We start from the raw sequence: 23,775 nt of genomic DNA, 5'->3' as shown, positions 1-23,775 counted from the left end.
TTAGTATGTCACTTTCAAGAGACAATTAAAAATGGCACAGGACCAGGTATTCAGACTTTCAGTCCCTATAGTGTTGGGTCCTACAATTCCCACAATGCAGCACGGTAGCATCTTTTGTTAGACCGTCCCTGCCATGTTAAATGCTCCCCTCTTTTAAACTCAAGGCTCCCAGTTTAAAACACAGGTTTTCTGTTAAATACATGTATTTGAAGTCTCAACCATAACTCTTAACTCACCGCTGCCATCACAGGCTGCGTGTTACTCTACATGACAAGTGAACTGACCTTTAAGTGGATTACCCCCTTAGCATATAACCAATATCTTCTTTCTGAAATAATTGTATCAACAGGGCTATTATTGTGACACATATGTGTTCATGCTTTTACTTGCAGGAAACACTTGCATCGCCAGTGATTCACTTCCAACTTTACCTGGGCCAGTTCAAGACGGCCTGAGTGCCAGGTTTAGGTTCAGGGTGTGTTAAACCTGCTCTCTGGATTAGGCTGCTGCAGCCATCATGAGTTTTGGAGCCAAAGTGGCAGCGAATGGTAACCTGACCAACCGGCCAAACACCAAAGGGTGATGTCACACTCACTTAATTCACAACTGTCCAGAGAAAAGGGAAACCATTTCAACAGTAATCAGCAGAAAATGAAAATGTGGGTTTTCAGGCTCAGGCAAGAAACTCCATATAGGCTAAAATCTGGCTGCACTGTAATGACTCCAAGGAGGCTGTTCAAAACAATATCTTTTTTCTTACAGCTGTAGCCCATACTAGAGCTGAAACTCTTGGTTAATTGACTGACTAATCGATTGACAGAAAATGAATCATCTTTGGGATTTGGACTGTAAACAAGCAATCTGAATACATCAACTTGGGCTCAGGCAACCTGACAATTTATAGACAAAAGATGAATTGATTAATTAAGAAAATAACTGGCGGATTAACTGACAATGAAAATAATCATTACTTGCAGCACTAGGTTAGAGTTTCTGTCTTCTAAGCTTACCGTGGTCAATTCCTTTACTTTGAAGGGAAAATTGTCCCATATCCGGTATTGCTCTGGTAATCTCTGACTTGACTCAGTTGAGAGCCTCCCTCTTCCGTATGTCTCCTGGCTCGCCCATCGACCACCGTTTCATATTACTGCAGACAGCATTTCCCAGCATGCATTGCAACTTGCCTGGATTGCGCTCCCAGCAGTCACAGAGCAGTGGTGTGATGGTGATAGTTTCTGACAAAGTGCGACAACATGGCCAACAACTTTTCCTCGAAGGGTCCAACTGCAGATCTCAGATCCCTCCTATTGGCCCTCAGACCTGGGGTCCCCAATATTAGAATCTGCCGTTGGACCCCCTTGGCTGTACCCAGAGCGTGAATACTCAGAACAAGTAGAGCAACACAACACAACAGCGATGGCGTGTATATCTGTGATTGCATGTTGAATGTCTGTCAACCCCTGACTGCTCGCTGCGGGACTGTTTTGCATTTGTTCAACACCAGCAAAGTGATTTCACAGTTTATTAGTTTATATAGTAAATGATAAGTTTTTCCTGACCATATAAATAAAATATAAAAGCTATTGGCTGCATAAGGGCCCCCCTCAAATCTGGAACATGGGAATGATGTGAAAAGGCCAGCTTTTCTCAGCCAAGTTACCCTGAAAACATTCAGAACTTGTTGGTCGTTTGCATTTGCCAGCGGATTCAAAGAGTGCTACACGGTAACTGTAAAGGTGGAGGCTTACTGTCGTTTTCATGTGGATCATTGCGCATCATTCAAGCTCGCTGTGTGTTGCCTGAGTTTGGCCCATCACCCCGCACCTGGGCAGGACGGATGTTTTGAGGTGAGACTCCCTCAGGAATGACTCAACAGTTGGACCTCAACCCCCCCCACCCCCCCCCCCACCTCCCTCTCGCGCTCCATGGAGAGGGTGGAACCAGGCTGCTCGGTGCACGCCCCTTTCTGATGTGGCAACCGGACTCAGTCGGTGAAGTTGTAATCTCTCGGTAGTCATAAACTGCAAAGGTCAGATTGAGACTTGAATGATCCCCGCGGAGGTGTCGGATAACATCAGCCATGGCGAGGTCAAAGGCGAGGGTGTACGCTTGTTGCGCGCTGATGCTGCTCTGCGTGGTGGCCGTGATTGTGTGTATTGCTGTGCTTGTGAGGCGCAAGTGTCCAGATGACAGTTTCTCAAGCGCCGCGGTGGCCGCAGACTCTGGGAAATGTTCAGAGATTGGACGGTGAGTGGCATTTTTAAACTTTTACCCTCTTCTGGTCAGCAGGGTGGTTATGGATTACGCACATTACGCACATTACGCACAACGCACACTTTCGCACTAACTGAGATCTGCTCAGCCCCCATAATCAAAACGTGAAAATGAATGTTGTTTCTCCACAGTGCCAAATCTGCCGTTACACTCACAAAAACGGACATGTCATATATTATAATAGCGAACGAGCTGACAGCAACTTAAATTCTAAAACAGATATGCTTAATTGAACCAAGCTCAAGTCTATAAAACATTCCACAAACAAGGAAACGGAATGTGCTTTACATAATATCATTCTATGCAAAACATAAGCACGTCATTTCCCTACATGGCAGGCACATGAAGCAGAACACAACGGCAGCGCCTTTGATTGTCAGAGACAGTGATGAGTGCGAAATCTTTCAGGGACATCCTTCAGAGAGGAGGCTCGGCGGTAGATGGCGCCATTGCTGCGCTCCTGTGCACCTCCGTCATGAACCCACAGAGTATGGGCATCGGAGGGGGGTCCATATTCACCGTGATGGACAGCTCTGGTAACAACCCATGTAATGCAGCAGCACTAACGAGTGTCCCCGCTGTGAGGACAAAGTTAATTGATAATGTCTCCTCCGTCCTTTCAAAGGTAAAGTGAAAATCATCAACTCCAGGGAGACTGTACCTGGGCAGTTTAAATCTGACCTGCTGGAGTCATGTCCCAAGACCTTCCAGATGACTGCAGGTACTGCAGGTCTTCCTGCTGTTAGTGTCGGGCATTGGGTTAATCGGTTACTAGGCTCCTGCGTTGCCATGCCGAAGGAGGCACAGGGATAAGCCTAAATATGTTGCTCTTTATATCAGACTAAATTCCCTTTGAGGAATTCAGTATGGTTCCCATCTGGAAAGCTGTATTTACCACATAAGGGCACAACGTTGAAAGCTTTTTGTCAGGTCCAGGGCTGAAGATACTGCAGTCCTTTCTTGGACATGCAGATGACTGCGTTTCTTCTTTGTCATGCTTGCTTCCCATGCAGTAGAGTCTGATTGTATACATATACTCGGGGCCCAACAGTCCTGACATAGGAAATAGCCACGAGCAGAGCTCTCAGTCAAGACCACACACACACACACACACACACACACACAGTGGAACGGGAGTCCTAAACTAGCTATTAATCTTGTTGCGACATGTACTTGTAAGCTGATTTAAGTAGACAGGAAAGAACGATCTGTAACTGATATAATGAGGACATTATTAGACAGGAAAAACTCGTTTCGTGTACAGTATCAGTCAAATAGAAGAAATGTAAAGAGTAAACAATATTGTTGTAAAAAATAAAAACAAATACCTTTCTGTGAGCAATCTGAAAGATGTTAATCATTATTTTTCTATATACTACACCGACATACCTGCCTCAGTGGTGGAAGAAGTACTCAGATCCTTAACTCAAGTAAATGCACCAATACATTCATGTAAAAACACTCCACCTTAAGTAAATTTCCCGTATTCAAAATCCTATTTAATTAAAGGTACAGACATATGATCAGATAAAAGGGTTGGGGGGCCACTGGCTTAATCTGTAGGTGTATTGCATTTTATGAGCTTGTGATAAAATCGTTTTTAATGTAAAACATGAATCTGTAAAGTAACTGGTAACTTCAGCTGCCAAATGAAGGTAGTAGAGTAAAAAGTTTAATATTTCCAGCTGAAATGTAGTAGAGTAGAAGAAGAAAAAAGTGGCATAAAATGGAAATAATTAAGTACATAACTTGAGTAAAAGTACACAGATACTTTGACCTACTTACCTGTCCATCTATCCACCCAGGTAGCCAATGGATTGGGGTCCCAGGGGAAATTCGGGGTTATGAACAGGCACACAGGCTTTACGGGAAGTTGCCGTGGGCCAAACTCTTCCAGCCGACCATCCAACTGGCCAGAGAAGGGTTTCCTATTCCCGAAGTCCAAGGTCAATACATCCTGTTGATTGATAAGAACGAGACCCAGTCACTACGGTACGAAAGACACCCACAGTATGATTCAAAAATATGATAAGCAAAAAAAAAACAAACATTTTACCTTTTCACCTTAAGCGATATGTCGTTTCTTTGTGTTTGTCCTTTAGAAAGCTGTATTCGGATGAGAATGGGAACTTGCTGAAGGCCGGCAAAATTGTGAAGTTTGAGAAACTGGCTGACACTTTGGAGATGATTGCAAACCACGGGGCGGACGCTTTCTATACCGGAAGAATAGCAGAGGACCTAATCCGTGACATACAGGAGGCAGGTATTGTCAGACGGGTTCCATCTTGCTCTCTTTTCCAACCATTTTCTATCTCTGCCTGCCACAGTGATCTAATTACAAATGAACAAATCAATCGGGTCTGCGAGGCACTGCAGCCATCGCTCACAAACTCCAGTGTGAGCTGCCTGGATCCATCGAAAGTCTTGATTATGCAGAGCAGAGATGCATTTTGTTCTGTCTTGCTTAGAAGAACCATTTGTTTCAATGTTTTTTGCTCAGGAGGAACACTCACGGTGCAGGACTTGGCAGCGTATAACGTTACAGTGACTGATGCGTGGGTCGTTCCTTTGGGAGAGTACCAGATGTACATACCCCCACCCCCTGCCGGAGGCCTCATCCTCAGCCTCGTCCTTAACATCATGAAAGGTTCCTTCTGCACACAGTTACCGCAGAGCTGCTGCTCAGACACACTTTCACATCACATAATGAAGCTTGTTAGCTACGTCCATGTTTACCTTAATGATGGCGTGACTGTGAGTGTCTGTGCTTCATGCTATAGGGAAGCGTCTATGGAAGTAGAATACGCTGGGAGCTGAACACGTAAAAACAAAGCAGTTGTTTTAATTTACAGGATATCACTTGAATTCAGCATCTCTGGCGGGTGAACAAAAGACACGGACCTATCATCACTATGTTGAAGCTTTGAAGTTTGGCAATGGATTAAAGACACACATCCGTGATCCACATTTCAGCTCAGAAGAAGTACGTTTCACAAAATGATCCAGTGAATGAACATTTCACACATTATTGCTGCACATATCAACATTACTTCTAAGTTTAGCTATGGCTTATAACCAGTGGTAGAAGAAGTATTTAGACTTCACGTAAGCAAAAGTTGCAATGCCACAGTGCAACAGTAACACTTTATAAAAATGCATGCTATTTTATTTGTTGATGATATGTTTCGTGTTTGTGTAAACTCTCCTGAAGTGGCGGGAGGTACATGTGTTGACCGCTATTAGGTCTGAAAAGTCAGTGACGTGGTTTCACTTGGGTAAAACTAACGAGCGAAGGTTTTCGCCTGTGTTATGATGCTGTTGTAAGATCATAGTTGTCAATTACACCCCAAAATCCCCACAGATTTCTCTGGTTAGTCGGAGTACTGTTCTGTAATCATCTTCTAATGGATTTTGTAGCTGCATGTTTCAGTGCAAACCAAAATTCTACATGCGCATCATAAATCTTGCCTGCAACTTTTCAAATGTTTCTTCATTTTGGTATCGGACTAAAAGCATAGGTGCAATGTTTGAAACAAATAAGACGGTTTGAGAAACAGAAGTCGTGCAAAAACGAGGACTGAAATTCCCTTTCGAGTGTAGCTCCGATTTCACCTTTTTCTTCTCACCTCTGCAAAGCAACTAGAAACCTGAAATGCCTGACTTCACATTTGTGATTTATGTTTTTAAATGCTCTGTACTTCTCACAGATGGCCAAGATGGCCAAGAAATTCACAGAGGATAGCTTTGCCAACCACATACGGAGCCTGATCGGAGACAAGACTCACGATCCCCCGTACTACAACATCACCCCGCATCTGGACAGCATGGGCACCACCCACGTGTCTGTGCTGGCTGAGGACGGATCTGCTGTGTCTGTCACCAGCACCATCAACCACATGTCCGTACTTGAAGGAGGAAATCAGCCGTCAAATATTAGCGTTGGTTTGAAAGTAGAGGATTAAGAAGATTTAAGAGATTATGGAGTGTTTTTGTAAAAGGAATTTGAAAAGAAATCTTTCTTTTCTCCAGTAACCACAGTCCAAAAGCTTCCTATAACAGCACATCAAGTATATGTAATATTTTGCATCAGCGTTGGGAAACTGCTCTGTGTTTTATTTCCCCATTGCACCAAAAGAGATCAAATTCTTTTTGATGCATTTTCCTCACAGATTTGGCTCAAAGGTCTTCTCTCCGAGCACCGGAGTCATCCTCAACAACGAGCTGTCCGACTTCTGTGGGAAAGTCAGTAACATCTTTCCTGGTAATCAGATCAGCACGACGCGTTTCGTTTTTTGTTTAACAATTGTGAAATACAGGCTGAGTCGTTTCATTCCAACATGTACTGATGACCAGGAAAGAGAAGCTGCAAAGGAAGGGAGCACAATACGTATGTAAACACACTTTCATTCCTAGGGAAGCTGTCTGCTGGTACAGGGTTAAATCCCTCGCCCAGAGGAGCTCTAATGGTTTTTATGTACTGCAGGAGTGGAGAGAGTACCTGGTTTACTGTATCTGAGACCTCAGGAAGGAAAGATCTGTGTATCGCTGTAAATTCTTAGGACATATTTAAGCTTACCAGCCTCTTTGAAGACACGCTGGTGTCTTTCTGTCTGTTGGTCCACCACTTTGGTCCAGACTGAAATATCTCATCAAATGTTGTCATCAGCTCAGAATTTAAATGTGTCCAATAATTTGCTTTACGACCGAATACCCACAAAACTAATTCCATTCCCATCAACCACAGCTAATAAGCAAATGTTAGCATGCTAACACGGTAAACTAGGATAATGAATGGTAGACATTATACCTGCTAAACCTCATCATGTGCAGCATTTGTCATTGTGAGCATGTTAGCATGGTGGTGTTAGCATTTTAGCTCAAAAACAATGCTGTACCATGGCTGTAGACTCTCAGTCTTGCTGTATGCGCTTTAACGCTCACTGCTGTCTGATGCCAGCTGGTGAACAAAGGTAAAGTCACATTTCAGGGCTGAATAAATGCCCTTCACTCTCCGATGCACGCTCGTGATTCACATCATTCAAAGACATTCCACTGATTGCATTTCATCATCATTTTCTTCTCCTTCTTCTCACAGTGAATTGTAGCCGTCTGTCCTGTCAGTCAAGGTCTTTGTTGTGTTCGCAGGGGAGCAGCCCCCTTCCTCCATGGCCCCCGCTGTGCTGAAGTCTCGGTCGAAGACGCTGGTGATTGGTTCGACTGGTGGGAGCATGATCACGACTGGGATCGCCTCGGTACGTGTCCAGGACAATCACACTAAGTGCCATTAAAATAAATTGCTGCAGACTAATGCCCCTCGCTGTTGTCATAGCAAGTGCTGTCTTCACGAGGGTCTTCCATAATCCATTCTGTAATCACTTTCCCATCAGGCAGATTGCAACGTATTGTTTTGTTTCCCTCCCAGGCTCTCATGAACCACCTTTGGTTTGGAAAGAGCCTTAAGGAGGCGATTGCTGCTCCGGTCGTTTATGTCGACTCTCAAAATGCAGTGAAGTTTGAACCCAAATTTGATAAGGTAACACGCTAAGTACATTTATTTGCTAAAAAAAAAAAAAAAAACACATCACATTTGCTCCATCTGAGTCTCCTCTCCTCTTTGCCCTTCAAGGATGTAATCGAGGCTCTGAAAGCTCTGGGACACAAACATGAAATTGCAAAGTATTTCTTCAACGTGGTCAATGCTGTGGAGAAGGAGGACGGCTGCGTCTGCGCTGTGTCTGATGCCAGGAAACAGGGCAAAGCAGCTGGTTACTGACACCAAGAGTCCGCGACATTGGTTATGCCTGAAGGTGACAGACCTTCCTGCAGCCACAAACCCCCAAAAGCTGCAACAGATGCTATTTGCTGCTAGAAAATCACTGAACAAGGCACTGAATACCACTCACAGTAACATGTAGCAGTTACACGTGGCCTCTGAACAGAACTGACTGTGTCAGTGACATGATGGACGTCACTGTGCAAGAAGAAACAACCGTGGCTGCGTGTGACCTCCTGTGACTCGTCTGTTCGGCTTGTTCGTACACCTTTGTAGCACTCCTGCTCTCAAGACAGGTGATGACACCTAAACATGTTCATTCATTCCATTTTTTCACGTCATACAAGTACATTCCTGTTAATATCTGAGACGTAGAATACATAGCAGGCTACTTTAGACTGTCTCATTCAGTTATTAACTTGTTTATAGCTGGTATTCACACTCTTAGTACTGGAGTTATTCTTTCACCTTTATATGAGCTGTTTTAGTACTGTTTATTGAACATGCAGTGAAAGAAATATAGTTATTATGTGTAATATTCAAATAAAATATTTTCTCTTTTTACATGTGTCATATACTTTAATGTATACTGTGTTAAAACATCCTGAAAGCTGCTTTTCAGGAAGCAGATTTTACTTTCGATAAGTAGTTCAGCACATTAACAGTTTGAAAAGAAGTGCTTGACATGGACTTCATATGTTTTTCACAGTAAAGGTGTTTAGTCACACACAGTAGGATGTGTACAACAGGGAAACAGAATAAAAACAAAATATGAATATTAAAAGGACAAAAATAAACAAATCCTGGTTGCCATCTATGACAAACAACCAAATTGCAAGTGCTTTTTTTTTTGGATGCTCCTCAGCCGGCTGGGCAGTCCCTTTAACCTGAGGTCACAGCTATTGAAATCTGCACTGTGAATCCATCCCTCTGCTCCGTAATGTATTCTCAGCAATCTGCGTGACTTCTTCGTGCTGCTTTTCACATTTTGTGCTGGAGCATGCAGCAGCTGAAGCAAGATAATCAGATCAAACAGTGACTCATGCAAACAGGAGAGCAGTTTCCCGAGAGAAAGTTTGTGAAGTTTGCTCAAAGGCCTACATGGGAAATGTTGACAATTCACACACAAAAAAGCAAAAGGAATTGATTTATTTTTGTTGTTTCACTCAAAATCCAGGGACATAAATCAATCCTGAAAGGAAAAGGTCAGACAATAAGATCCTGGTGGTTTTTGGGGTGAGCTCCGTCGCCCTGTCACATGGTATTTGGACCTCGGGGGGTGTGACAGTCACGCTGTGCCCTGACCTTATAGGAGCCACCTGTTGCAAATGCCACATTACCATGTCTAGCAGCAGGAACAAAAAGCTGCCAGGAGAGGATCATGGGTAGGGCCACATACGATGACCACGCCATCTTTCCCTGGCGAACAGCGGAAAGCTCAGGCGTTTTCCCTGACAGCACACGGGACGACCTGCTGGCTCAGAAACAACCAATCCCAAACGGCACGATCCGAGCTGATTGCTTCTATTGCCCTGTTTGCAGACTAATCTGCATGTTTCTGTGAGCAGCTGCAGGTTGTGCTTGTGACCCAGATGTTGCAGCCATTTAATGCACTCTTTGTATTCTGGAGATTTTCAAGAAGAAAAAAACAACCCAACAACAAATCAAATGACTTCTCAGTTTGGTTCGGTTCTTTTATTGGCAGTCAGTGTTTGGCGTGAGACAAGTACACACAGGCTACAAGGTTGACGTTGACACACGAAACATAAACTACGAACCATGTGGACAGTGCCCTCCATCATCGAGACTAAGCGTTCGACATAAACGGGTGTCCGCTCGGAGTGTATTTTACATTTCCCAAACCATTTTCTGTTTTCTGTCTAATCCCTTTCTGTTTACTGTTCAAGCTTGCAGTGGGAGGTCACCCTCATTAGAGTCATTATTATAATTACCGAGCCAGACAGGAGACAAAACACCAAAACAATAACACAAATAATTACAGCAGGAATTAGACATTTTACTGTTACAAACAAAGATAACACACACTTAAACACTTATTATATATCTGGTGACGCAGGTATGTTGTTTTCAATGATCCTTCTAACAATCATGAGCCGTTTGGTCATCGTTTTACCTTAAAGAGGTATCTGTTCAGCCTCAGCTTGTAAATATCTCTAGCTATAAACAATGTCCACAGAGTACATGCTATGGAGAAAGTGAAATCTAAAAAAAGAAATAAAAAGAAATAGTACCCTTAAAGTGCACTGCAGTGTTTCGGTCAGTCTAGCTTGATCATTATGTGCTACTGTAGACAGACTATAACCAATGGATAACAGTCATGGCTGTGCCTCGTAACAAAACACACGCCACCGAAGTACATCAATAAATTGAAATGGCAACATATTTGTGGAGACACACGGCAGTAGAACTGGCAGTTTGGGCACTGCTCAGACTCGCTGGCCCATATTAACACTTGGCTGAGGTGTCATAAACACACTGAAACACTGTGGTGATGACTACAACAGCTCCATAATTACAAAGAGGTGAATATCAGCATTTAGGCAAGTACAAAAACAATCAGTGACAGCTATCCATTGTTAAGTCCTACCTGTTGTCTTCTAAGATTGCTTTGTTCACCAAAAGTGCACAAAAATAGCCTGTGGAAACACAACAGAGCCATGTTTTGTGTCCACATTTACATCTACACAAGGGCTGCGTGGGTATTCACAAGTGGACATTTGGAAAGGGGGGGAAAACGCAAAAAGTCTTGACCTAGCAGTTTTGCCGGCGTCACGTGACGGGTCGTCGGCTGTATAGTCTGTTGAACTTGTGTCATAGCTTTTGTTGAGAGATTAACAGAGAACACACAATGTGGAGCTAGGCCCTGCCTGCCAGAGATAGTCTCAGTCCGGGTAGAGAACCCAGAGGGACCCTCTGTTTCCAAACTAGCGAGTTCCACTTCAGCTACCGCCGGGATGCTGCTCCTCCATCCAACCAACTGATCTAAATCTCCTTGGGATTGGCTCTTCAGCTGCCGCCATCAGAGAGAGAGAGAGAGGTAGAGAGATAGAGGGGGAGAGAGAGAGAGAGAGAGATAGAGGGAGAGAGAGAGAGAGAGAGAGAGAGAGAGAGAGCACCGGTTCATTAACTCTTCCAGCCCCCCTCCAATGAAACCGCACCTTGTTCCCAAGAGCACCATCCACCAACACAGTAAGTCTGCCGTCGTGACTGTCGCTTCACTGTCATCTTGTGTGGGTTAACTCAGAGATGGTTTAGGAATAGCTTGGTAGCCGTGTCGGGACGGGAAGTTCACAATGTGGGCACAGATCTCCCTCGTGCCTCGAAGGGTGACTGGGCTCGTGGTGTGAGGGCAAAAGGGCGAAGGACGTAACAGAACACTGTGGGACGACATTTCAACCACAGTTGAAAGAGCTTCAGAGAGGAAATACCTCATCACCTCTCACAGTAGTGAAGGGTGAAGTTCTTGGAGAGCTGCTTCTCCCCCAAAGCCCACGGCTCCAGCTCGAATTTGTTCCCCATGTCATCCTCGTCATCCTCTGCCTCTTCCTCCTCCTCCTCTTCCTCCTCGTAGTGGCTGGGCTCCTCGATAGAGGTCTCCAGGTGGTAGCAGTAGGGTTGACCCTCGGTGTACTCGTAGATGGTTGGTAAACTGCTCTTCAGGCTACAGCGCCGGCGCAACGCGACTAGCAGCGGCTGAGGCATGGTAAAAATATCCACGTTGTTGCCCAGGTCGATCCAGGCTAGGCTGGAGAACATCTTGGGGTCTTTGAGCATCTCAGTGAGGTCTTTGAGTATAGCTAGGGTGAGGCGGTTACCATTCAGGGCCAGGGTGCTGAGTTTGGGCAGCGAGGCGAGAAGAGGCAGGAGAAGCTTCAGGTTCTCGTCCTGGAGTTCGGTGAAGCTGATGTCCACAGCCACCACACTGTCTCTGTTGGTCTGGAGGTAGAAGGCGACTTGGCGGACATCGCGGGTGGACAGGGGGATGCCAGACAGGTCGACGGAGTCACTGGACAGCTTTTTCTGTAGGGTTGTCTTGAGACTGTCGGGGAAAATGAAGAGAAAGAGAGTGGGATTACTTGGATGACTCTCTGACATGAAAATAAACAAACAGGTTTTAGCTGGAGGGTGAGAGGATCTTTGAATGATTCCCCTCTCCGTGACTTGGGAACAAGGCCCTGGTTTTCTGTTGTGTTTCCTGTGTTGTATAAAGGAGGGGGTGACTGGGCTGGCGTGGAGCGGAAGGCTGACACAGAGACTCCAACATGGGGATTTACTAGTGTAAACAGAAGAGCCAAAACATCCGAACGAGCCAGCGGCTTGAGCTTAAGGCTCTGACGGCCAGGAGCACAGAGCTCCTTATAGCGCAGAGCCAGAATAGTTCGCCACCTGACAGATAAACTCTGACGTGCTTTAGAAAAAGATAAAAGCTGAATAGAAGGTACTCGGAGACTATTTATAGTCAGGGAAGAGATTCATCTTTGGAAAGGCTCCGTTAAGGTGATGTTATTATATCCACCAAAGAAGTTGTGCTCTCTATCATGTTTCTTTGTTAGTTGATGATGATGATGACAGGTTTCAGTTAAATTTGGTGAAAATTAGGCCAAGATCTGAAGAGCAGATCCAGGATATTATTTTCCTCACATTGCTAAATCGGGCATTCTTGAACATTTTCCCTATTTCCTCATGAACTACTGCACTTAACTTGATTGAAGTAATTGCTCACATATACGGTTGTCTGTCACACTTTATAATGATAATATAACTAATGCAAGACTCGTGGCAGTGTGACTCAATTTCTGTTGCTCACTATTAATAAATGATCAAGTCACTACATGACTTTATGTGATTAGTTCAAATGGATCATCAATTAAGGATTGTTAAGTCCTAATTACTCCATGCTTTCATTTATATGCCACCAAATGAGCTGCGATCCAGCTACATAGAAAAGAGCATCTCAGACCCATCAGCCTCTTCGAAAACAAAGAGGATGGAACGTTACGATTGTAATTGTTATTTTTTGAGAGAAGCGGAGTGTAGCAAAGAAGACAATGGCGCACTGAAACCACAAACATTTATCCGGTGCCAGTCGACAAATGGACAGCGTTGCATCAGGACTCGGACTGGGACCAGTCAACATCACTAAATATTGTTTCTGTTGATCAGCAGCTCGCGCAGCAACATGCAGATGTTTAGTCATGGTTGCCGTTCTGCTTTCATGGGTCCTGACATGCCCTTTCCTATGTACCTGGTTTCCAGCTTATTTGGCAGCACATAAACGAATGCATGACGTGAGCGTGAATTAACGATCACTGACGGACGATCAGTGTTAACAGATCACATCAACTCACTGTGGCTTCATTCGTCAACGTGCGCAACAGGAATTGATGAAACATCCTCATGACTCATGCAAAATATATGTTTTGTACCATTATTTTAGTTACCTGGTTGCTGATCAGTACGTATTTGAATGCAGGTACCGTTATTATTAAAATAACACATTTAGAGGATTGTGTGACCGTGGCTGAGGTGTGCGCTCTCTAATTTCTAGTTTTATCTGGGCGATTTTTGTTGCGTTTGACACATTATTTTTGAGGTGATTTATTCATTCCAGTGAATGTCATTGAAGGGAGCTGTATCTAACGTGTGAGCGAGGACTTTCTGTGCAGGACATCTGTCTGTTTTGGTGCACTAGCCTTTGAAAACCTTAAATCCCTTTAAGGATATTGTGTAATACAGGCAGGATTTGAGGCTTTTCTGTAGCACCGGCTATTGCTTTACATTGCAGCTGAAAATATTTGTGCATTATTTACACACTCCCTTGCCCTTTTGTTTCCAGTCAGTCCCATTTACCCAGTGCCCATGTCCCCCCCTCGAGGATGCGGTGTGTTTAACTTGAGCTGTTACTGAAGTGGCCTGTAACGCTGATTCGATGTCAGAGTGAATTATAGCATCCTCCTGTGCCCAGTGACTTACTGTGGCATCCACTGCAGTACCTGTCACTTGTGATGCTTGAAAGTGTTTTTTGGTCACGTTGGAAATGGATGTGCCCTGAGCAGCACTCACTGCTTCATTGTAGAAGCAGGTGATGAGCAGGAATGTCATGCATTAGAGAGTTTGTATTAATTGCAAAGCCCAAAAAGGAGTTTAAAAGCCAGTCAAGGCTCAAAGGGAGTTTAATCTGCTGCTGAGCACAAAATCTATGAGATAAACACATTCGTCACGGCTACTGTGTCTTTATCAAAGTCTTGTGAGCCGCCGTCCTCCCCCGCTCTATTGTCTGGCCTGACAGAAACCTCATCTTCTCCAGAGGCACAAAAGTCCTAATGGCCGTGGCCTGGCAGAGGCTCCCCTGCAGGTGTGAATAGGTTTTGATCAAACAAGTCCGTCTTTGTCTGCATTTCTCAGACAGACTCATCCTTTTGAGCTTGGGAAGCAGGAAAAATAGATGTCTGAGGCGTCCTCTCCGGAAGCCTCTTTCATCCTTCCTCCAGATTAATCTGATACCAGAAAACAAGGGTATCACTGACAGCTTCCAGCATACGGCTTTTTTCCCGCCTTTACATCCACAAGAACACTGGCAACAGGGTTCAGCTTAAATGACAAAACTAGCTTATAGGTAAGCGAATAAAAGAGAAATAATTCAGAGGTGTGGTGCTCTTCACTTCAAATCACTTCCAATATATGCTGCTAAGTAGATGTCCTCAACAGCAGGCAGAGAGAAAATAATCCCTCCGTGCTGCACACTGACTGCTGAACTGAAGCCACTAATAACACAAATGGCATCAACATTTTAGTAATAGTGGACGCTCACCAATCTACGTGCACAATCAAGTAATCTAATAAATATCCATTACGTAATTAAGTAATCAATTACATTCACATTGCATAATGAAGCCGTCCTTATTGCCACAGAGGAAGCAGAGCGCATCTCTTGTCTCCATGTGTGGCTCGTCAGTCTGCGTGTATCATTGATTTAATATAATGAGGCAGCATTTGAATGCAGCCAGCGTAGATCACTCTTATGATTTATTAACATAAATATTCATATCCGGAGGGGGTTAGCTGATGCTAATGGAGATGAGGTGATGAGGCTACTTAGAAAAGTAAGAAAAGAATACTTTGTGGGAGGATAATAACGGCTGTCATAAAAACCCTATTATATTTCAACTTTAAATAAGTATTTTCCAGGAGTTCACTTGCTCCTTGCTCTCCCCCTCTGGGTGTTTTTTTTTTTTTTTTTTTGCAGAGTCATTTTCGGTGAAGCTTCGCTCTATTATTCATTTCAGCCCTCTGATGGCTGAAGCCAAACTGCACAAGAGAGACACGAGACGAGACGTCTAATCACAACTGCTCCCTGACATGTGACTCCTCACATATCATATTTTCTGCTGTATTATATCCGTAACACGTGGAAAGGAATCACACACACAAACAACACCGCATTGTCCTTCACGCTGCAGGGAATCAGACCTTACGGGTCACAGTTCACAGTCCATATTAATAAAGACACAAACATCACTTCCATATCTTTCGTTTGGTGGATGTTTTTGGGCCGACCCGAGGAGCTGATCTGACCACTTTGTCCTCTCCGTGAGAACTGTATCTTATTCTGTATTTTCCCAGCATAGGACAGCAATCAGTACAAATGACTGATGGGTCCCTGAGGAAGCTTTAATGTGCCGTATTGTGAGCCGTATGCTACGATGCACAATGTCATATTTAGATGTAAATTTGATGAAGATAAGTGATGTGGAAACTAAAAAGGCAGCAGCCACTAAATGGCAGTTTTGGTTAGTTTGCTTCTGAGTGTTCAGGTGACAAAGGAACGAGGTAATTATGTGGTCAAATAGGGCTGATTGAACAGGACGATAGTGGGGTGAAAATTGAAGAGAAAAAAAGGTCACGAAAGTGTTTGCAATTTTTACGCTCACATGAAATTACCCTTAAGATGGGAGTGCCTTGGCAGAATTTCTGGGTCACTGCTTCCATCAAGCTTATTGTCAAGCTCTTTCATTAAATGTGAAAAAAAAAAAACATTTCTAGCAAAAAGCAAATAAACTAGTTAGATAGATTAACAGGATTAGTGAGATTCAGACATTAATTCAGTGTGGCATTTCAGTCAGAAATGTGTGTACAGTATTTAGAGCAACCGGTGTGCAGTGCTAATGCTGGATAATGAAGGGATGAACAACCCGGTGGCATTAAAATGGACTGAGCCGTTTCTGTTTCAGCACAGAGAAACCTCACAGAGGTGAGATTGTTGCATTTTTGCACAGATGAGGGCAGTTTGCCTGCAGCTGAACAAAGATGGAAGTCAAATGGAGGTAAAATCCTCCCTAAAATCAGATTCATGACATGCATTTCTTGCTAATGTGCACAGTTCAATCCTTATTTGATAATGGAATTTGGGGAAATAACCTTTTTTTTTTGTTGCAGAGAGTCAGATGAGGAGATTAATGCCACTCACGTGTCTGTACGCTAAGTATGAAGCTACAGCCAGGATTAGAAGAAGGTTAGCCTAGCTTAGCATAATGACTGTATACGGGGGGAACAGCTAGCGTGGCTCTCCGCGAAAGTAAAAAAATCTGTCTACCAGCACCTCTAAAGCTCACTAATATACTTGTTATAGCTTGTTGGTTTAATTCCTACAAAAACCACGGTGTAAGCAAGGTGTTCAGCACAAAACTCCCTGGAAAACCACAGCTTTGGTTTTTGTTTTTGTACGGAGTCCAATGAGATATAACGTGCTATTTACTGAGCTTTAGAGGTGCTGGAAGACAGGCTTGCCTTTACCCCCCCCCCCTCTGTTTTCAGTCTCTGTGCTAAGCTAAGCTAACCGTCTGCTGGCTGTAGCTTCACATTTAGGGCACAGGCATGAGAGTGGTATTGATCCTCTCTAAGTTTTGACAAGAAAGTGAATAAGTGTGTTTCACAGAATGTCGAACCGTTAACTCTCCAAACTACAATACAACACACACCAACCTGAGCTGAGCTACTCTCTTTAAAAACATCAAATGGAAAACTAACTGTGCGTCCCAAAAATATTTGTGTCAGGATCTGAATTATTACATATCTGCTTTTATAGAAGATATTGAGTTTGTGAGGTGAAAATCCTTTTCACAGAGAGTGGCAGACTGGCCCTGTCTCATCTCTTTCTGGCTTTGACAGGTATTTGTTCATGAGCACGACGGTAGATGATGCTGTCAGAGCTCGCAGCATCTACTGTATTAATATTTTGTTTTAGGGTGGATTTTTGTTTTAATGATTCATGTTGCTCCTGCTGTCTCAGCCAGTGTCAGACCGTCTCTCTCTCTGCGGGTCTATGAAGCAACAACATGACTAAGTAAAAAAAAAAAAAATCCCCTTCAGCTAGGAATTTAACAATCGTATGTATCTGCACATTTTCAGAGATGCTGTCAGTGTCAGTTAAATCCCGTGTCTCTACTCTTCTGGGCTGAATTAAACGTCCTCGAGTACAACAAAGCCCTCCTCGTGCAGCTCGACAGTCAAGTGTCTGATCCCTGCCAGATCCCCCCGAATATGTCTTCACTTCCCTCTGATTCTGCATGTTGATACCTCCGACCGACGCATAATGAACCCTTCTCATCTCACTGTTTCTTCACAAAATGAGCGCATTATTTGCAGCGTCTAGCCGGCTGTAGAATAAGCAATTACATGAGAAAGACTCTGTTATGTTCATGAATAGGATTACCAAGCAACACCTAGCCACACACAAAACAAACCTATTTGTATACAAGCCAAATCTCTATTCATCATTTGCACATCAAAAGCAATTCACCTGCTCATCAAGACGGGTATAATTACATTTTAACATAAGCCTCCCAGCTTTTCTTCAGCAAACAGATGGACAAATCTGTTGCTGTGCCACTTCCGAAGAGAGAAAGGCCAGTGGCCAGGCACATCCACTAAGCACTTAAAAAGAAATTTGATTGACAGCTGTGGTTACCATGGCGCTCCCCGTCAGGTCAGCCCGTGGCCAGCTCTGTCCTAGTTCAATGTCAGCTACAAAGATGGAAATCTCTGCCCTGTTCTCTGCTGTGTGGAGCTGCAGATTTATTACAGACTGGACGTCAGGACAGGAGGGCTTACCAGGCCTGGGATTTCCGTCTGGACATGCTCTGCCTCAGCCACTTCGAGTGCGGGGTCAGGTGGTAGATCAGCTGTCTGCAAATCTTATCAGAAGACTTTATGGTGTCTGCATCCTGTAGAGCAGAGCAGAGGCAGCGTTCAAGATGGTGAGCAGAACAAAGAGACTAACAGGAGTGAAGCAGCAGCTTTCAATAAGAGATTTTCTGCCTGTGTGTATGTGTGTGTGCAGGAGAAAACATCTTTGCAAGTCATTGTTTCACACTATCAGGGCTTTAAATCCTGTAGAGTTTCCACCATTTTCTAAAACCTGTCAACATGCAAGCCTCTTTCACATGAACAGAAAAAAAAAAAGAGAATGGTTTGTTATTATTTGTGACGCCTTGAGCTACTCCTGAACAAAAACACAATTGAGCCGCCTTGCTGGAGCAAGAAAATCTAATCACATGCAGTGTGCATCGGTGGGAAAAAACACAGGAAGTACACAGGAGAGGTGAGATTCAACACAGCCACTGGTAAACACTGGTAATATCAGTTCATTAACCATGCTGCGGCTGCCGGTGGCCGTCGCCTTCATCCAAATCATCTGATTTTCACTGTTGGAGGTTGAGACATACCGAGTTATGAAGTTCTCTCTGTACTTTTTTTATTTGATGTGCCCGTTCGCCTGACTCCTTGGGAGTTATCACTTGTGATTTTGCAGATATTTTCAACTGACTCCAGCTGAATGAGTTTTCAGGTATAAATTCAACAAACTGCATGGAACAAAATGGCAGACAGAAAATGAAAGAACCACAAATATCTAGGACTCATAGTAAAGAGCCGTTCCAATTTCTAGCTGCTCATAGGTTACATGTGTCTGCAGAATTCCTTTCAACCATCCATCTGTAGAAATGTAGGTCGATTGGGTTTTCATTGATCTCGAGAACTCATTACTTCACAAAAGGAAACCATCTGGGGATGTATTTTTGTCGGAGGATGCTTTCTTTTTGCAGAATACCGGCGTCAGGCTTGATCTTTGTGGACGCTCTGCAGGTACTACAGAGAGGAGAACAAAGCAAGCTGACCTTCTTGGGACACTGCATCTCTCGAGCCAGGCTGAGCAGCAGCTCGTGCGAGATCGGGTCCACCAGGTTGAGGAAGGCCGCATTTTTGTACAAGATGTCGTTGAGCGAGGAGCCTTCCAAGCCGAGATCCTATACCAAAGCAGACAAGATGAGAGGCGTCATGATCACAGCAAGATGAAAGTGTGGAAACATCCCGCATTAAAGTATCTGAAAGTGCGACTCTGGACCTGAGGAGAAAAAGAAAAATGCATTAGCGATGGGACCAGGGCCCTGCTGAGTCAAGCGCAACGTGACTCGGGATGGAGAGATAAAAGAAGTGTTTTGTTTTAAATATTCATTAAAGGAGACAGGAGCCTTTTCATCTACAGTAGGAAAGTGAAGTCTAAGGGGAGTCACAGGGTACGCAGTGTTTTGGCATATATAATAACACATGGCATGGAGCCATGACACGTATCCCAACATGCCACAGCACATAGTGTCTGCACAAACAAGACAACCCCTGACTTATATCTGATCTGATGTGAAGCCCTGGTCCATGTACTTTTGGTTATTTGTTAAGGTATTCTTTCCTTACTTTACACACGCTCCACTATGAGATGGGAATAATTCTATTATCCTTGAAAGCTATCTCTCTAACCACGACCCCTCGTAAAAATGTGGCAGTGGCTCTTTACAATGCGATTTAAAAGTTTGTGCAGCACATAAATACAGCTGCAAAGAGGTCAGGACTGACAGCTGTCAGCTGAGTGCGAGTACCGAGTTGTACAACCGGCCCTCATCAACACGTCCATCCTCCGGGCCCTAATCAGGCATGCAGCTTTAATGAGAGGAGCGAGCCTTTGAGACACGTACATACAGTATGCACACACCTGCACACACACCGTTCTTTCTCCACAATCGGCATTGATTGTAACAGACAGTTCTGAGTGGGAGGCTGGCAGCTCGCGCATTACAGGCTCCCCCTTTATAACGAGGGCAACAGTAAACACAGGCTGAGCACAAGGCCGAGGAGACGCTGCTTCTGCTCTTCTGAGAAGGAAGGTATAAAAATACCCAACCCCCCCCCCCCCCCCTTCTGAGTTCAGACACGATCGATTGTCACGTGCATGGAGCCACGCATCCTTCTCGTTATCTGCAAGCAGTGCTCAGATCAGTTCCACATCTGGCTGCTACACAGCAATTAACTATGCCACGGACTCCCTTTAGATCCAGAGAGCAGGATCTCTCTCTCACATCTGCCTGCCTGCAGAGCTGCGAGTGAAGATAAAGTAAGGCTTATTTAATAACAGCGAGCCCGTGTCCCCTGTGATGCGGCTGTCATGGAGCCCGGGCCGGGCCAGTTTATCTCCTCGGCTTGATTAAGGAGGTTCCGCTCTCTCCTGTGTCAAGGCTTCAGAGTAATTAACGCCAGATTGGCCGACAGCTAAAAGGCAGACAAAGGCCTGAGGGCGAGCAAACAAATGAGATCGCCAAGGCCGCTGTCACATCCTACATGTCCTTTTACAGGTTTTAATGCCACACACCCCGCAGCAGGTGAGAGAGGGCTTTGGAAACAAACCCCTGATTCAGACCCAGCATCATTTAGTGGAGCTTGCCTTTGTGTATAACCTATTCTAGGTCACGACTACCTGCTTATAACTATTGTCACGGTCAAGTGAAGACGGCATCAAACATGCTGCAACAAAAGCTTTTTTTTCCAAAAAACAGCCGTGTTTTTGGCTTTATGACATTATTTTAATATGATCCAGCGGGTTTCAGAGGTTTTCATCAGCCAAAAAGGGCCCCAAAACAATCCCGACTCATCGAAATATTAGTAATCCTTCTATGAAAGTCACCGACGATGACAAGGTTTCCACATGACTACAGCAAAGAGAACAACAAAGTCACTACCAAAGCAATGACAGCGGTCTAGATTTTCATTTCTGTGACCTTCTTTCTCGAGGTGAGCATTAATAATAACCTTTTGGAGAATAATATTTTATATCGTGGAACACAGGACTCCAGGGCTTACACTGTTGCTGCTGGAGCACAGGCCATTACACACACACACACACACACACACAGAGAGAGAGAGAGAGAGAGAGAGACATTAGGAGTGGAGAGGAGGATGGAGGGGGCAGGTCGCTCTAATGGGATCGTTAGAACAGCCTGAGGAGAGGTGAGACTGTTGCCACAGTGGAGGAAACAAGGACAGATGTGGAGAGGGTGATGGAGCAGGGACGGGGCTCTGTTTGTGTGTGTGTGTGTGTGTGTGTCGGGGTGGGGGGGGTGGGGGGGTCTGATATGCAGATCCCATTTGAAGACAATGACATGTCGGGATAAGTGCAGGGAGTGCAGGCTATCCTTTCACATCGCATGTCAACACAGGAGCACGTTCAGCCACAGTGAGAGCGAGCACTGTGGTGAATCACGCGCTGAAACAATGTGTCACAGGTATACAATGCTCCACCGGTGGCCTACTTTCTATAAAAACAAACTCTCCTGGAGGAAGAAAAGAGAGAGAGAGGGGGGGGGGGGGGGGGGGGGGGGGGTGAAGTGGGCTGGGGTCAGAGGGTCAGGGGGTGCAGAGCCTGCAGGAGGGGGTTAAGTCACAGGTGGCATTGCAAGAATTTTGGACAGGCGGAACACATCCAGGAGCAGCTCCTGCCTGCTGCTCTCCATCTGTTGCTGTGGGGTGTTCAGAGGATGTATGGCTGCATGAGCATCACAGCAGACTAAAGCAGTAGTGCACAACACACACACACACACACACACTGAACGTAAACAGGTCTGACTTTGCCGGTGCTCGGGCTGTTGTGCAGTGCGCCCTTACCTTCCTCAGTAATTTGAGCACGTCGGCCGCCTGCTCTATCCTGCGGTCACGGAGCAGCTTCTGTATCTCTTTGATCCACGCCACCCGCCTCATGTACGGGCTGTGGTTGGTCCTGCGCAGCATCCCCGGCAGTTTGTCTGATTTGAGCATCAGCGCAAACAGAAAGTCCCCGCCGCCCCGGCTGCCCCTGTCGCTCTCTCCGGTGCCGTCCAGAAGCTTGCGTCGCTTTTTGGAGAAATTCTCATTGTCCAGGCTGCTCTGCCTGCTCAGTCTGGAACCCATGGTGTTATTCTCCTACAGATGCAGGCGGCGTTAGCTCTCTCTCTCTCTCTGTGTGTGTGTGTGTGCAGCTCAGACAATGTTACTAAAAGGACAAGCCCATGACCAGCCCGTGTTTTTCTGCCAGCAGATGCTCCTCAGTGGACGGTAGAAAACAGCGCCGTGCTGTCTGGCGCTGCGTCGCCGCCTGTGGCTGTCTGGGCAGACTGGGGATCCGGCGCACAGCAACCACACGATGTCACAGTCACAATTTGTCACCAATTATCTCACGCACCCGTCACGCATTGCTGTTTTGATTTTTCTCCCCCTCCGCGGGCTACGACGTGCGTCTGGCTCGGCTCGGATGACGAGGATGCTGCTTCATCCTCCTCCCGGCCGTCTCCGCTCTACGCTGCTGTTTAGGTTTGTGCAACGTGGAGCGTCCGACCAATCCCAGGCTTGTAATTCTCCTCCGTGCAGCTACGAGGGGAGAATAAAAACAACAAAAGCTTCGTCGGTGTCGTTTTTAGTGTCTCGTGCGACCGACGCGCAATCTGACAAATCACGCCGAAGACCGCAGAATAACCAATAAAACGTTCGCGAAAACGCTCAAGCTTCGGCTTGTCTTGAGGGCTGTGTTTCAGATGTGTCCTTCAGAAGAAGTGAAAGTTTGTCTTCTTGCCCGAACATGTGCTTTGCCCACTGGCCCTGTGCAAATCGGAGTTTCTCTTGTGGCCATCTTGTCGTCAGTAAATCCTCTCCCTCCGAGTCCGCATCTGGGTCCAGGGACCATGAAGGGTCATTGATCGGGGGGGGGTCCCCAGAACAGCACTCTCTAAACCTGCACTTTAGGAAACGGAACGTGACTGTAAACATAAACGCAGCTGCTCTCAGATTGAGATTCAGTCGTATCAAACAGAGGTTCGTGATGCAGTGTGTGTTTGTAGGTCCCATCATTGTGGCTTTAAGGACTTTGATCCTGATTTGACCTTATGTCCTGCTGTGATTCAGGTTTGCCCTTGTTTAGTGGAGCAGGATGGTTGATGCTCTCTAATAAACATTCCCCCCCCCCCCCCCCCCCCCAGCTGCACTGCATCCTCCCTGAACACAGCCTGCTGCATATCTTCTGTTATTATGTATTTAGTGTTATGATTGACTGGTGCCCTCAGTTTAATGTATCACCTCACGCTGCTAAATTGTTTTGTCAGAGCTTTGACTCTCCAAGCCTGCAGATGAAATAACACATTCTTTTTTCTTTTCTTTTTTTTTGTCTAGTGCCAACATGATATTTTATCTGAGGCATCTTATGGTACCATCAGTGCTATTAAAGCACTGTGAGAATGACATGTTAATAGAGCGCTGCAACCATTGGATAGAGCAGTGCTCCCAACCTGGGGGGGTCAGAAGATTCAGAGGGGCGAGACGGTTAATGGATGAAGCTCAGTTTACATATCATGAGAAGC

The 23,775-nt window shown here is 45.1% G+C and overlaps 2 protein-coding genes across 2 annotated transcripts; one reads left to right on the top strand and one right to left on the bottom strand.

The window, feature by feature from the left end:
* The first annotated feature begins 2,057 nt into the window (after nt 1-2,057).
* ggt5a (gamma-glutamyltransferase 5a) lies at nt 2,058-8,560 on the top strand. Its single transcript, XM_070904344.1, has 12 exons — nt 2,058-2,247; nt 2,683-2,810; nt 2,900-2,995; nt 4,080-4,266; nt 4,377-4,537; nt 4,775-4,921; nt 5,127-5,257; nt 5,991-6,172; nt 6,444-6,535; nt 7,420-7,526; nt 7,697-7,807; nt 7,901-8,560. Exons 1-12 carry the CDS (start codon nt 2,081-2,083, stop codon nt 8,045-8,047), a joined length of 1,656 nt encoding a protein of 551 aa, XP_070760445.1. The 5' UTR covers nt 2,058-2,080; the 3' UTR covers nt 8,048-8,560.
* A 2,940-nt stretch (nt 8,561-11,500) lies between these two features.
* lrrc75ba (leucine rich repeat containing 75Ba) lies at nt 11,501-22,336 on the bottom strand. The gene is made up of 4 exons (XM_070904845.1): nt 22,055-22,336; nt 19,243-19,371; nt 18,179-18,291; nt 11,501-12,107 (listed from the first exon to the last, which is right to left on the bottom strand). Exons 1-4 carry the CDS (start codon nt 22,334-22,336, stop codon nt 11,501-11,503), a joined length of 1,131 nt encoding a protein of 376 aa, XP_070760946.1.
* Nucleotides 22,337-23,775: the final 1,439 nt, after the last annotated feature.

The sequence above is a fragment of the Enoplosus armatus genome, chromosome 4, assembly GCF_043641665.1.
Source record: "Enoplosus armatus isolate fEnoArm2 chromosome 4, fEnoArm2.hap1, whole genome shotgun sequence".
Classification (NCBI taxonomy): Eukaryota; Metazoa; Chordata; class Actinopteri; order Centrarchiformes; family Enoplosidae; genus Enoplosus; species Enoplosus armatus.
The sequence above is the reverse complement of the archived record's forward strand: the minus strand, read 5'-3'. Positions and strand labels throughout refer to the sequence as shown.

Bases quoted from the DNA above. Each gene is read 5' to 3' on its own strand.
- lrrc75ba (XM_070904845.1), bottom strand. From the start codon at position 22,336: ATGGGTTCCAGACTGAGCAGGCAGAGCAGCCTGGACAATGAGAATTTC. The intron at 18,292-19,242 runs GTCAGCTTGCTT...TCTGCTCTACAG, and splicing joins AGATGCAGTGTCCCAAGAAG to GATGCAGACACCATAAAGTC. The intron at 12,108-18,178 runs GTAAGCCCTCCT...TTTCCCCGACAG, and splicing joins AGACGGAAATCCCAGGCCTG to TCTCAAGACAACCCTACAGA.
- ggt5a (XM_070904344.1), top strand. From the start codon at position 2,081: ATGGCGAGGTCAAAGGCGAGGGTGTACGCTTGTTGCGCGCTGATGCTG. The intron at 2,996-4,079 runs GTACTGCAGGTC...CTATCCACCCAG, and splicing joins GACCTTCCAGATGACTGCAG to GTAGCCAATGGATTGGGGTC. The intron at 4,538-4,774 runs GTATTGTCAGAC...TTTTTTGCTCAG, and splicing joins CCGTGACATACAGGAGGCAG to GAGGAACACTCACGGTGCAG.